This window comes from Leucoraja erinacea, chromosome 1, assembly GCF_028641065.1.
Source record: "Leucoraja erinacea ecotype New England chromosome 1, Leri_hhj_1, whole genome shotgun sequence".
Lineage (NCBI taxonomy): Eukaryota > Metazoa > Chordata > Chondrichthyes > Rajiformes > Rajidae > Leucoraja > Leucoraja erinaceus.
This window is the reverse complement of record NC_073377.1, coordinates 89618061-89633264: the sequence shown is the minus strand read 5'-3', so window position 1 is coordinate 89633264 and position 15204 is coordinate 89618061. Positions and strand designations below refer to the sequence as shown.

Below are 15204 nucleotides of genomic sequence, written 5' to 3'. Positions count from 1 at the left end.
GCACAATATTTGGATGAGGATGTATTGCTGCACAAGATTAAGATGCAGAAACGTTTGGAGAGATTTGAGTAACAGAAAGAGAATGATATACAAGGTTTTGGTGAGCTAGCAGCCCATGTGTGCAAATGTGTACAGGGAATGGTAGCACAATGGTTGATTGGTATAATCCAGAAATCTACACAATGATTTAATTTTTGAATCTCACATTGGTAGCTGGGGCATTTATATTCGGTTACATTCACTTAAAATTCAGTAAATTAAATAATCTGGAATTTTACCGAAAGTGATAAAGAAACTATTCTGTTGCAAAAGCCTAACAGCTTTGCTTGATTTAGTATGTTTCTGAATATTCTACAAACATTTATAAGTGTACTGTAGAAAGTAACCATATTGGTTGAATCATGGCCTGGTATGGCAATACCAACACACAGGAACGCGAAACGTTGCTGAAAGTGGTAAATATGGTCTCATCAATCCCGGGCACAGACCTCCACCCCATCGAAAGCATTGAAATAAGGTACTGTATCAAGAAGATGACAACTATCATCCAGGATCTGCAACTTCTGGGCCACGTCCTCTTCTTACTGCTACCATCAGGCGGTAGGTACTGAATCTTTCACCACCAGGTTCAGGAACAGCTACTTTTGTATAATATCAGGTCCTTGAACCATCCTTCACATTAACCCTTTCTCGACAACGGAACACTGTGGCCCCTCTCTTGCACTACTATGAACTTGTTTTATATTCTAATTATGTTCTTGCATTAATATTTTTTTTGTTGACTTTTTTTTAGAATTTTATGCATATTTTTGCATAATTTATGTATAATTAGTTTTTGAGTTGTTTCCCGAGCCCATGTGCTTGCAAGCAAGACTTTTTATGTATCTATATCTCACTATACTTTTCCATGTGGTAATAAATTTGAACAGTTTTTACAGAAGAAAATCTCCCATCTAAATTCCCTCTGGGCTATATACAAAGTGGATGCCTGTTAACTATCCTCTGGATAAACTGAGTAAGTCATTCAGTTGCATTTGACAAATGAGTCAAAAGAAGAAGAATAGTGGACAGGACACTTGGCATGACATCAACCTAACTTCCGATTTCTGGTAATGGCGGAGATGCAGCTGGTTCAGTTGATCCTACAAAGTTCTCCTTAGAAATATCTGGAGATGTACAATAATTGGGAAACAGTAAAACAATAGCTGATTGTTTTCTAGCCAATGTTCTATATTCTTGCAGATAATCCAAGGTATATTTTGTCCCACCAACAGAAAAAAAACACCAGAAATAGCAGCACTGTGGTGTAGTTCAGAAGGAATACATGATATTTGGGACAAAGACCCATCAATTATTTATTTGCCTCTGTACTGCACAATTTGAGATTTATAATAGAAAAAAAATCACATGTGGTTAAAGTGCACATTGTCAGATTTTAATAAAGGCCATTTGTATACATTTTGGTTTCACCATGTATAAATTACAGCTGTGTTTATAGATAGTCACCCCATTTCAGGGCACCATAAATGTTTGGGACACATGGCTCCACGGGTGTTTGTAATTGCTCAGATGTGTTTAATTGCCTCCTCAATGAAGGTATAAGAGAGCTCTCAGCACCTAGTCTTTCCTCCAGTCTTTCCATCACCTTTGGAAACTTTTATTGCTGTTTATCAATATGAGGACAAAGTTGTGCCAATGAAAGTCAAAGGCGCCATTATGAGACTGAGAAACACGAATATAACTGTTAGAGACATCAGCCAAACCTTAGGCTTACCAAAATCAACTGTTTGGAACATCATTAAGAAGAAAGAGAGCACTGGTGAGCTTACTAATCTAAAAGGGACTGGCAGGCCAAGGAAGACCTCCATAGCTTATGACAGAAGAACTCTCTCTTTAATAAAGAAAAATCCCCAAACACCTGTCCGACAGATCAGAAGCACTCTTCAGGAGTCAGGTGTGGATTTGTCAATGACCACTGTCCGCAGAAGACTTCATGAACAGAAATACAGAGGTTATACTGCAAGGTGCAAACCACTGGGTAGCCGCGGAAATAGGATGGCCAGGTTAGTTTGCCAAGAAGTACTTAAAAGAGCAACCACAGTTCTGGATAAAGATCTTGTGGACAGATGAGACGAAGATTAACATATCAGAGTGATGGCAAGAGCAAAGTATGGAGGAGAGAAGTAACTACCCAAGATCCAAAACATTACCACCTTATCTGTGAAACACGGTGGTGGGGATGTTATGGCCTGGGCATTATGGCTGCTGAAGGTACTGGCTCGCTTATCTTCATTGATGATACAACTGCTGATGGTGGTAGCATAATAAATTCTGAAATGTATAGACACATCCTATCTGCTCAAGTTCATAGAAATGCCTCAAAACTCATTGGCCGGCGGTTCATTCTACAGCAAGCCAATGATACCAAACATACTGCTAAAGCAACAAAGGAGTTTTTCAAAGCTAAAAAATGGTAAATTCCTGAGTGGTCGTCAATCACCCGATCTGAACACAATTGAGCATGCCTTTTATGTGTTGAAAAGAAAACTGAAGGAGACTAGCCCCCAAAACAAGCATGCCAAAGATGGCTGCACTACAGGCCTGGCCTGGCAGAGCATCACCAGAGAAGACACCCAGCAACTGGTGATGTCCATAAATCGCAGACTTCAAGCAGTCATTGCATGCAAAGGATATGCAACAAAATACTAAACATGACTACTTTCATATACACAACATTGCTGTGTACCAAATATTATGGTGCCCTGAAATGGGTGGACTATGTATAAACACAGCTGTAATTTTTACATGGTGAAACCAAAATGTGTAAAAAAGGCCTTTATTAAAATCTGACAATGTGCACTTTAACAACATGGGATTTTTTCTATTATAAATCTCAAATTGTGGAATGGGGAGGCAAATAAATAATGGGTCTTCGTCCCAAACATTATGGAGAACACAGTAACAGTCTGTCAACATTAAGCCTGGACTTTATGAATTCTTGTAGCATCAGGCCAAACTTAATGTTGATTAACATCCACAGGACTCCCTCAGCTGATGAATCAGACTCATTAGTTTTGAAAATCCTTGAGGAAAATCACATAAACAGTATTTCCTGTCAATGAAGATGCACCTGCGTCGAAGAAGCACCTCCGTTTTGAACCCCGGGACTGGCTGCCGTTCCCAGGTTGCCTGCGAGCCCCAGGTCTAGCTGCAGTTCCGCTGTCCGGTCCCGGTGGCCGCTCGCAGCCACTCGAGCAACTGAGTTGCTGGCATGATCCCCGACCCCCTCCTTCTCAACGCTCCTACCCTCCCCGCAACTTTACTCCTGGCAGCCCAGCCGTGCTGACCCAGACCAGACTCCCCGCACGTTGTGGAAGGAACTCTCCCTCCTTTTACAGAGATAGTCAAGTCTATCTTTCTTGGCTAACAATCTAACCTTTGGCCTCCAAGACGCAGGTAAATTTTCGGGCCTTATTTTAGGGTAAAAAATAGCGTCTTCATTGCCAGGAAATATGGTATATTCAAATTTAGGGACTTCAATATCTATCTTTGATTGAGCTGGCTAAGTCCTGAATAATGTGGCTACCAGACTATAAGTGATAAAAATAAACAAACGTAAGAGTATAATTGACTTCTCATAGATCTACAGGTATAGGAAAGAACTGCAGGTGCTGGTTTAAATTGAAGGTAGACACAAAATGCTGGAGTAACTCAGCTGGACAGGCAGCATCTCTGAAGAGAAGGAATGGGCGACATTTCGGGTCGAGACCCTTCTTCATTTACATGTTGCAAATAAGTGCATGAAAGTAGTGGCAGAATTAATTCTACAATTACTATGTAAACAAAGAAATGCAGTTGTTGTTAATTTGGAATAGATATGAACCATAAAAACATTAGAAGCTCTGGCCCAGCAACATCCGATTTATGAAGTATTATTATCCAGATATGGCTGTGCCCTTGATTAAGTCATTCCAATGCAATTGCAACACTGCCATCTATCTGAAAATATGGAAACTGATGAGGTATATTGTGTGCTGGAAAGACAGATCAAGTTCAATCTGATGAATTACATTGAACAACAGATTGATGAAAGGTAAAATAGGCAGTGCTGTTAAGCACCACACCAATATCCTGATCAGTTTGGGTTCCGCCAGGACCATTTGCTCCAGACTTTATTACTACCCTGGTGCAAACATGGACACACACTGAAATTTAGAGTTTATTTGGCATTAAGGCAGCATTTGACATTTAACAGTATTAAGGGCCTGTCCCTCTATGGCGACCCAATTTGCGAGTTTAGAAGAGTTTGCGCTCACCACAAACTCGCAGCATGGTCGACACGTGGTCCTAGGAGTAAAAATTGGTCGGCATGGTTCTTTTGAACTCGTAGTGCAGTGGTAATGGGTTCGCCATGTAGTTTTAGGCAGTTGGAGTTTTCAGAACCAAGGAAAACCGACCAGTAATGTTAAATGTCCGCTAAACTTTATTAAAAGTTGTTTGGCTTCTTAAAAGTGTCTCCACTCCTTCCCCCCCCCCCCTCCCTGAAGGACTTACCGTACACTGTGCCAGCCGTCTTTTACCTTCCTGTTCATCACGGGTGTGAATTTCAGAAAGAGCTCCCCGCTTTCCCTGGCCCCCACCTTTACGATGTTTGTGTGTGTGTGTGTGTGTGTGTGTGCTGACGGTCGATCCAGCTCGCGGTTTCATCGCTGACAGTCGATCCAGCTCAAGGTATTTTAGACGAGTGCCCTCGAGCTTGAATTTCTAAGACAGTTGCTGAAAAATCGCGTAAGTGGGACAGGCCCTTTAGCCAAATTGGATTGAGAATTCAGAAGGAAAAGCAATGGTTGAAATCCTATCACAAAGTAAGATGGTGTTGGATATTGGAAGTAAAGGCATCTTGGCCACAGAACATTGCTTCACGAGCTTTTTAGGACAGTGCCCATAGCCCAAACATCTTCAATTGCTTCATTAAAGATCTTCTACTGCCATAAGATCAGAACTGCAGACATTTGTTGAAGATTACACAATACCCAGTTCCATTCACAGCCTCTCACATAATTTAAACAGTCATGCCTGCAAATAAGAAATTGCAGACAGCATTCATGTCATCCAAGTATTAGGCAATAACAGTCTTCATTAATAGTCGAGCCACCACCCCTTGACATTTACCAATTACCATTGACAAGTTCCCCAACATCAACAACAACATCTTGGTGGGAGGGCTGAGTGTTGATTGGGAAATTACTAACCAGTTACATATGTATTGTGACAACAAAAGCAGGTAAGAGATTGGGCATCCTGCTGCAAGTGAATTAATCATTTAACTCCCACTATCCACAAACATTGGTTTGGAGTGCAATGAAATCTCTAATTTTCTTGGATAAATATATTTCTAACACTGCTCAAGATTCTGAACATTTCCAGGACAAAGCAGCAAACTTTATTTACGTGCAATATTTCACCCTAAACACTTGCTTCCCTCCACCCACATGCACACCCTGCATCGTCAAAAATCTTCTAAAGTGGTAAAGCCTACCATCTGAAAATGTAAAGATAACAGCTGAATGGCACCACCAACTGCTAGTTTTCCCATCAAAATCATGCATCATCTTGACTTGGAAATTTGCTATTCCTTCATCTTCATCGAGTTCAAATACCGGAACTCCAAAACCAGAAGCAGTAGAATTTATTTTGTTACATGATCGGAAGCAGTCCAAAGTATTAGCTAGCTCAAGAAAACTACAGATGTAATACAAATGCCCATAAATTAATATAAAAGTACAACGTTAACATTAGGATATCAGCACAAGAGTTTTAGTTAATCTCAGGTTTATAAAGAGGTGAAGACGAGAAGACCGTTCAGGAGAGCATTTGAATAATGAACTTTGAAGGATAAAAAGCATGAAAGGATATCTTTGCAACAAATAGGCAGATAAAGAATCAGGGATGGGGGAATTTAAAGTATGCATATTCTTTGTGAAGAAGGTAATAATTCCAATTAATAATACCCATTGTTCTTCAACAGGTTTCCAACCACCATGGCATCTCTACTGCTGTGCATGTGCTCAACTTCCATAATTTCTGCCTTTTTCCAAGTTTATCACCTTCACGTCACTAACCATTTCTCAGTCTCATTCTTCAACTCATCAATTTAGCGAACTTGAACATGGCATGGACCTGTTAGTCATCTGGTGTGTCCACATCAAACATTACTACACGTCATTTTTTTCATTCAATGCGCTACTCTAGATTAATCCAAAAGTTACAATATATATATGTAACTGGTTAGTAATTTCCTAATCATCACAGCCCTCCCACCAAGATGTTGTTGTTGATGTTGGGGAACTTGGCATTGGAAATTGGTAAATGTCAATTGGTGGAATTTGTTAAGTGTGTTCAGGAAAATTCTCTTTATCAGAATGTAGACAGAAACTTGCATCAGTTGATTGGGAGAGAATGTTTGCAATTAAAGGAATACCAGGTAAGTGGAAGGCTTTTAAACATGAGCTAATGGGAGTTCAGGGTCAGCTTGTTCCTATGGGGAGAAGGCAGGAACGGGGTACTGTTAGCGGATAATCAGCCATGATCACATTGAATGGCGGTGCTGGCTCGAAGGGCCAAATGGCCTACTCCTGCACCTATTGTCTATTGTCTATGAGAGTGAAGGGCAAAGCTAGCCTTATGGAATCCTGGATGAGAAGTGATATTTAGGATATGGTCAAGAAAAAGATGACATATGTCTGCTGAGATCAAGCGAATCCCTTGAGTTATGTAGGGAGTGCAGTAGTACACTTAAGAGGGAAAGCAGGAGGGCAGAAAAGAGGGCATTTGGCAGATGTGAAGGAAGAATCCAAAGAGGTATACAGGTATATTCATGGAAAAAGACAAACTAGGGAGTGAATAGGGCCTCTTAAAGATCAGTGAGTGTCGATATGTGGAGGCACAGAAGATGGGCAAAGTTTTCTTGCGTGTAATTACCATAAAGACTTGGATGCTATGGGAATTCCTGGAAGGTAACACTGATGCCTTGAAGAGAGTCCACATTATAAAAGAGACGATGTTGGAGGTCTTAAAACACATTAAAACCCTCAGACTTGAGGGTGGCTAATTTTGTTGTTTTATTTATGAAAGGCTGCAAAGAAAAACCTGGTTACCAGATCCTAAATATCTATTTTTGACTGTTAGTCAGTCAGACTGGAAGACTGTAACAAGTGGTGTACCACAAGGATATGTGTTAGGTCCACTGTTCAATATATTAATGATATTAACGTGAATGTAGGTGGCATGGTTAGTAGATGACACTAAAGTTAGTGGTAAAGTGGACAGTGAAGGTTATCTACGATTACAACGGGATCTTGATCAACTAGGCCAAAGGGCCAAAGAACTGCAGTTGGAGTTTAATTCAGAGAAATGCGAGCTGTTGGATTTTGGTAGGACAAACAAGGGCAGGACTTACACAGTAAGTGACTCGGTCCTGTTGTAGAAGAGACGTAAGGTTGCAGATACATAATTCCATGAAGGTGTGGACTCACGTAGATAGGGTGGTGAATAAGGCGTTTGGTGCAGTTGCCTTCATTATTTAGGGAATTTTGTACAGATGTTAGGACATTTACAGCGTTACCAGACATTAGTAGGGCCATATTTGGAGTACTATATATCATAGACAGTTCTGGTCACCCTGGAAAGGGTCCAAAAAGGATATATAAATGGATGGTACCAACTCAGTAGGGTTTAAGTTATATGGCCAAGCTGAATAGACCGTATATTTTTCCTTGGAGAGTTGGAGGCTGAGGGGTGATATTATAGAGGCAAATAAATCATCAATGGCATAGATAAGGTGAATAGCCACAGACATTTCCCCAGAGTAGGGGAATCAAATTCCAGTGGGCACAGGTTTAACGTGAGAGGGTAAAATTAAAAGAGACACAACGGGCAACTGTTTCATATAGAGAGTAGTGCATGAATAGAATGAGGTGCCAGAAGAAATGATAAGAGGTGGGTACCATTACGACATTTAAAAGACACTTATTTGCGTCCTGAAGAAACCTTGTGTTATAAAAAAAATTGTCTTAAGACAATTGCGTCAATGAGGAAAAGTGGGTTAGGGGCAAGTGTTTTAGACTCGAAATAACAAAGATATTTTTTGTGCAGTTCTTTCATAAATTAAGGTATTCTCAATAGCAATTAAGTTTATTTTTGTTACTGCAAGTTAAAAAGATAAGGCTGTGGGAAACATTGTTTAATAGCATATCATTGCACAAGTATTAATAGAAATGATTGCTTGTCAATGTCAGAGGTCACCTCAGTTAAAGTAGCAGCTGTGCTCTTAAGACGGGGAGGTTATATGCAAACAGGTTTATTGCCCCCTATACTTTTTTAATTCAATACAGATATCTTTCTGCTTGTCAATTTTGCAAATTTCATTTCAAGTAACCAATTTGGTGCTCAAAATGCAAATAATGTTTCCTAATTCATCAATTGTGTTATATCCAATTTGTGTCAAAGCAACACATGTTGCAGCTGAATTACCTGTACATGGATGCAAAAGGTTTGGAGGGACATGGCCAAGTGCAGGCAGGTGGGACTTACTCGGTTAAGCAACATGGTTGCCATGGATGAGTAGGGGTGAAAGACTATTCCGTGAAAGTTTCCGTGCTATATACCTCTTTGACTTTTTCTTTTCTCATCACTTCAAAACCCATCCCTGGAACTTTCACATTCCGAAAAAAAATCCTGACCATCCTGTCTCTGGTCCACATTGCTACAGTGTTTCTCGTTCTATCTCCACCATGACAGTGACTGCCTCATATAAGTCTTGGTAATGTTGATAAATCGTTAGTCTCAGATTCTAATTTCTCTTTTAAAACTGCCGTAATTACTACTCCTCAACAACTTACTCATCTATAACCACCAATCCACTCTCCATCACACCACTTCTTCTCTAAATATCTTTGAGCACAGTCTCCCAGAGCATATTTCTCTAAAGCTCCCAAATACAACTTTCACTCCTGATACAAAGATGACATGGATGGAATGGTATCCATTACAGCTATGGCATTAGTGTAACAATACATGCTGTCCATCTCAAAATGTCTCCAATTTTTCATTTGGTGTGCCAAAGATCCTCCCCATCATCCATCCCACTGTGCAGTTACAGAGCATCTTTAGCAATGGTTTTCTTCAAATGGTCTATCCTTCAACACCTCCCTTTCCATCCAGATTCTGCCCTTTGGTAACTAATCAAAGGCTGAAGTCAAATTCATAGATTTGCGAATTGGAACCAATTGTTGTTTTCCATCACTATGCTGCTGCCAGATATTTTATAAAATAGCAAGTTATGGATAAATCACAATCTGTTCACTGATCAACAAAACAAAAATCGTTGTCTGTGTCCTGCATCATAAATTCTGCATCTTTGAACAGACGACACTCCTGACACGTGAGCAGGTTGGCCATTAACCTTGGTATCTTTTCATCTCAGTTCAACTTTGACATACAGAGGGATCTTGGGGTCCAAGTTCATAACTCCCTGAAAGTGGCAAAGCAGGTAGACAGGATGGTACAGAAGGCATATGGTAATCTTGCTTTCATAGGTCAGGGCATTGAGTATAAGAATCAGGAAGTTATGATGCAGTTTTATAGAACTTTGGTTAGGCCACATTTGAATTTGTCCCGTTACAGGAAGGATGTGGAGGCTTTGGAAAGGGTGCAGAGGAGGTTTACATAGAAACATAGAAAAATAGGTGCAGGAGTAGGCCATTCGGCCCTTCGAGCCTGCACCACCATTCAATATGATCATGGCTGATCATATTACCAAAATTATGCCTGGATTAGGGTGTATTAGAAACATAGAAAATAGGTGCACGAGGAGGCCATTTGGTCCTTCAAGCCCGCACCACCATTCATTGTGATCTTGGCTGATCATCTACAATCAGTAACCCGTGCCTGCCTTCTCCCCATACCCCTTGATTCTGCTAGCCCCAAGAGTTCTATCTAACTCTCTTTTAAATTCATCCAATTAAAGTGAAGGTCAACATGCCATTAGCTTTCTTCACTGCCTGCTGTACCTGGATGTTTACTTTCAGTGACTGGTGTACAAGGACACTCAGGTCTCATTCCACTTCCCTTTTGCCTAATCTGACACCATTGAGATAATAATCTGCCTCCTTGTTCTTGCCACCAAGTGGATAACCTCACGTTTATCTACATTATACTGCATCTGCCGACTCACTCAACCTGTCCTAGTCAACCTGCAACCTCCTAGCATCCTCTTCCCAGTTCACACTGCCAACCAGCTTTGTGTCATCTGCAAATTTGCTATTGTTTGGGTTGAGGTTTTGAGGTGAGAGGGGCAAAGTATACAGGAGATGTGCAGAGCACCTTATTTTTTCCAAAGGGTAGTGAGCACCTTGAATGTGCTGCAGGGATTGCTGGTTGATGCAGATAAAATAGTGGCATTTAAGAGACTTTTGGATAGGTATGTGGACATGCAGGGAACAGAGAGATATGGATTATGTGCAGCTAGATACAAGATGGTCTTGGCATCATGCTCGGCACAGACATTGTAGGCAGAAGAGCCCGTTCTTGTGCTGTACTTTTCTATGTTCAGGGATCAATAAACAACAGATTCCTGCCCATCATTAAGAATGGTGAGGACCAGGGAAACTCTATCCTTCAACAATGCCCATATTACTGGTACTTCCTCAACTTCACCACCACTGAAAAACATATACAGGATTTGGTCATGTCTAGATTCTATCAGTCTACAACGGCCTTTGCGGGCCTTCGATTTTCTACTCACCAGACATTTCAAGTCTACGTTGAACATTATTCTGTCCAAATTCTATCCTTATTCAGTCATTACAAATCTATTGCACAACTGTAATTATACCAGTATAAAATGAGAATATTTCAAATTTTCAAATGACCAACATGTTGTATCTATTTTAACTTACCAGAACTGCTAAAGGAAGTGGTATAAATCCCATTCTCCTTGATACAGTATCACTATAATCTGTATATGCCTGTAAAATAAATTGTTCTCCATCAAACAAACCTTAAATAATGGATAAAAATGTAAAACGATTTTCATGTCAGTTTTTTGATAAGTGAGCAGGAATTGCCTCATGATTTGGTGCAGCATCCATAGACCTATTGATATATAGAAACATGCACCACAAAAGTGGTCAGCTGGCCCTCCAAGTCTTTACCGATTTATAATCACAATTTTACACTAATTTTACACAAATTCAATTTTATCCTACATTCACCTCAACACCCCTCAGGTTCTGCTACTTACCTACATAAAGTATGACCCACTTACAGTGACAAATTATCTAATAACCAGCATGACTTTGGGATGTGTGAGGAAACCGAAGCACCTGAAAGAAATCATGAGCATCATAATACGTATTCTTAAGGATTAGGCTGAAACATGATAATGGAAATATTACCTATCATTGAATATATTTCAACTCTTATGTGTTTGATTCAAGGACTAAGCATTGAAGAAGATAGTGAAGATGGTTGTGAAAGATTGCAGCTGGATCTTGATCAATTGGCCAGTTGGGCTGAGGAATGGTTGATGGAATTTAATACAGAGAAATGTGAGGTGTTGCATTTTTGGGACGTCCTGTAGGACAGGACCTAGAAACATAGAAACATAGAAATTAGGTGCAGGAGTAGGCGATTCGGCCCTTCGAGCCTGCACCGCCATTCAATATGATCATGGCTGATCATCCAACTCAGTATCCCGTACCTGCCTTCTCTCCATACCCTCTGATCCCCTTAGCCACAAGGGCCACATCTAACTCCCTCTTAAATATAGCCAATTAACTGGCCTCGACTACCCTCTGTGGCAGAGAGTTCCAGAGATTCACCACTCTCTGTGTGAAAAAAGTTCTTCTCATCTCAGTTTTCAAGGATTTCCCCCTTATCCTTAAGCTATGACCCCTTGTCCTGGACTTCCCCAACATCGGGAACAATCTTCCTGCATCTAGCCTGTCCAACCCCTTAAGAATTTTGTAAGTTTCTATAAGATCCCCTCTCAGTCTCCTAAATTCTAGAGAGTATAATCCAAGTCTATCCAGTCTTTCTTCATAAGACAGTCCTGACATCCCAGGAATCAGTCTGGTGAACCTTCTCTGCACTCCCTCTATGGCAAGAATGTCCTTCCTCAGATTTGGAGACCAAAACTGTACGCAATACTCCAGGTGTGGTCTCACCAAGACCCTGTACAACTGCAGTAGAACCTCCCTGCTCCTATACTCAAATCCTTTTGCTATGAAAGCTAACATACCATTCGCTTTCTTCACTGCCTGCTGCACCTGCATGCCTACTTTCAATGACTGGTGTACCATGACACCCAGGTCTCGCTGCATCTCCCCTTTTCCTAGTCGGCCACCATTTAGATAATAGTCTGCTTTCCTGTTTTTGCCACCAAAATGTATAACCTCACACTTATCCACATTATACTGCATCTGCCAAATATTTGCCCACTCACCCAGCCTATCCAAGTCACCTTGCAGTCTCCTAGCATCCTCCTCACAGCTAACACTGCCCCCCAGCTTCGTGTCATCCGCAAACTTGGAGATATTGCCTTCAATTCCCTCATCCAGATCATTAATATATATTGTAAATAGCTGGGGTCCTAGCACTGAGCCTTGCGGTACCCCACTAGTCACTGCCTGCCATTGTGAAAAGGACCCGTTTACTCCCACTCTTTGCTTCCTGTTTGCCAGCCAGTTCTCTATCCACATCAATACCGAACCCCCAGTGACGTGTGCTTTAAGTTTGCATACTAATCTCTTATGTGGGACCTTGTCGAAAGCCTTCTGGAAGTCCAGATACACCACATCCACTGGTTCTCCCCTATCCACGCTACTAGTTACATCCTCGAAAAATTCTATAAGATTCGTCAGACATGATTTACCTTTCATAAATCCATGCTGACTTTGTCCAATGATTTCTCCACTTTCCAAATGTGCTGCTATCCCATCTTTAATAACTGACTCTAGCAGTTTTCCCCACTACCGATGTTAGACTAACTGGTCTGTAATTCCCCGGTTTTTCTCTCTCCCTCCCTTCTTAAAAAGTGGGGTTACGTTTGCTACCCGCCAATCCTCAGGAACTACCCCAGAATCTAAAGAGTTTTGAAAGATTATTACTAATGCATCCACTATTTCTGGAGCTACTTCCTTAAGTACTCTGGGATGCAGCCTATCTGGTCCTGGGGATTTATCGGCCTTTAATCCATTCAATTTACCCAACACCACTTCCCGGCTAACCTGGATTTCACTCAATTCCTCCAACTCCTTTGACCCGCGGTCCCCTGCTATTTCCGGCAAATTATTTATGTCTTCCATAGTGAAGACGGAACCAAAGTAGTTATTCAATTGGTCCGCCATATCCTTGTTCCCCATGATCAACTCACCCGTTTCTGACTGCAAGGGACCTACATTTGTTTTAACTAATCTCTTTCTTTTCACATATCTATAAAAACTTTTGCAGTCAGTTTTTATGTTCCCTGCCAGTTTTCTTTCATAATCTATTTTCCCTTTCCTAATTAAGCCCTTTGTCCTCATCTGCTGGTCTCTGAATTTCTCCCAGTCCTCCGGTATGCTGCTTTTTCTGGCTAATTTGTACGCATCATCCTTTGCTTTGATACTATCCCTGATTTCCTTTGTTATCCACGATGTACTACCTTCCCTGATTCATTCTTTTGCCAAACTGGGATGAACAATTTTTGTAGTTCATCCATGCAGTCTTTAAATATCTTCCATTGCATATCCACCATCAACCCTTTTGAATTAATTGCCAGTCAATCTTGGCCAATTCACGTCTCATACCCTCAGTTACCTTTCTTTAAGTTCAGAACCATTGTTTCTGAATTAACAATGTCACTCTCCATCCTAATGAAGAACTCAACCATATTATGGTCACTCTTGCCCAAGGGGGCACGCACAACAAAATTGCTAACTAACCCTTCCTCATTACTCAATACCCAGTCTAAAATAGCCTGCTCTCTTGTTGGTTCCTCTACATGTTGATTTAGATAACTATCCCGCATACATTCCAAGAAATCCTCTTCCTCAGCACCCCTGCCAATTTGATTCACCCTATCTATATGTAGATTGAAGTCACCCATTATAACTGTTTTTCCTTTGTCGCACTCATTTCTAATTTCCTGTTTGATACCGTCTCCAACTTCACTACTACTGTTAGGTGGCCTGTACACAACACCCACCAATGTTTTCTGCCCCTTAGTGTTTCCTACACAGATCTACACAGTGAATGGTAGGGCTCTAGGGAGTGTTGTAGAACAGAGGGATCTTGGAGTGTAGGTGCATGGTTCCTTGAAGGTCGAGTTGCAGGTAGATAAGGTGGTCAAAAAGGCTTTTGGTAAATTGGCCTTCATCAGTCAGAGTATTGAGGTTAAAAGCTGGGATGTTATAAACTAAGCACAGTCATGGGCAGGAAGATGACGTAAATCAGCACCTGGTCGGTATCAATATAAGAATATAGCTGTGATACCTTTACATCCCACTGTGAACTATCCATCTGTGAATTATCTAGCAAACAATTCGAATTTCACTGTACCTTAATTGGTACATGTGACAATAAACTTATCTTGAAACCTTGAAACAAAATTTGCAAATGGCGATACAGAGAGAAACAAGGAACAGTAGATGCTGGTTTACAAAAAGAGACACAGAGTGCAGGAGTAAGTCAGTGGGCCAAGCAGCATCTCTGGAGATCATGTATAGCTGATGTTTTGGGTCAGGACCCTTCATCAGACTGATTGTTATGGTGGGGAAGAAAGCTGGAAGAGAAAAGGGGCAGGACTAGTGATAGGTGGATGCAGGTGAGGGAGGTTTCTGACGAAGCAGATAGTTGGACTAATGCAAGAGATAAAAAAGGTGTGAGATGAGGATAGAAAAGGTGCGAATGTGAAGGCAGAAAAAGGAATATGGGAGAAATGAGTGCGCATCCAGTTGGGGCACATGGAAAAGTGTGGGGTGAAGTGAAGTGCAGGAAGGTTAGTCGGTTGGTTACCTGAAATTGGAGAATATAATGTTAGTTAGGTTGTAAGCTACCCAAGTGGAGTACGAGGTGAGGTTCCTCTAATTAGCTTGTGCCTCACTCTGTCAATGGAGGCAGCCTAGGTCAGAAAGATCAGCATGGGAATGGGAGATGAGTTAA

General features: G+C 41.0%; 1 protein-coding gene across 1 annotated transcript in view; it reads right to left on the bottom strand.

Annotated features, from left to right (window-relative positions):
• The window catches only part of LOC129699075 (transmembrane anterior posterior transformation protein 1 homolog), an 84195-nt gene that overhangs the window by 28457 nt on the left and 40534 nt on the right, over positions 1–15204 (bottom strand). The window contains exon 11 of the mRNA XM_055638709.1: positions 10959–11027. Coding sequence (XP_055494684.1) covers positions 10959–11027 — 69 coding nt within the window. The remainder of the gene's footprint in view (positions 1–10958; positions 11028–15204) is intronic.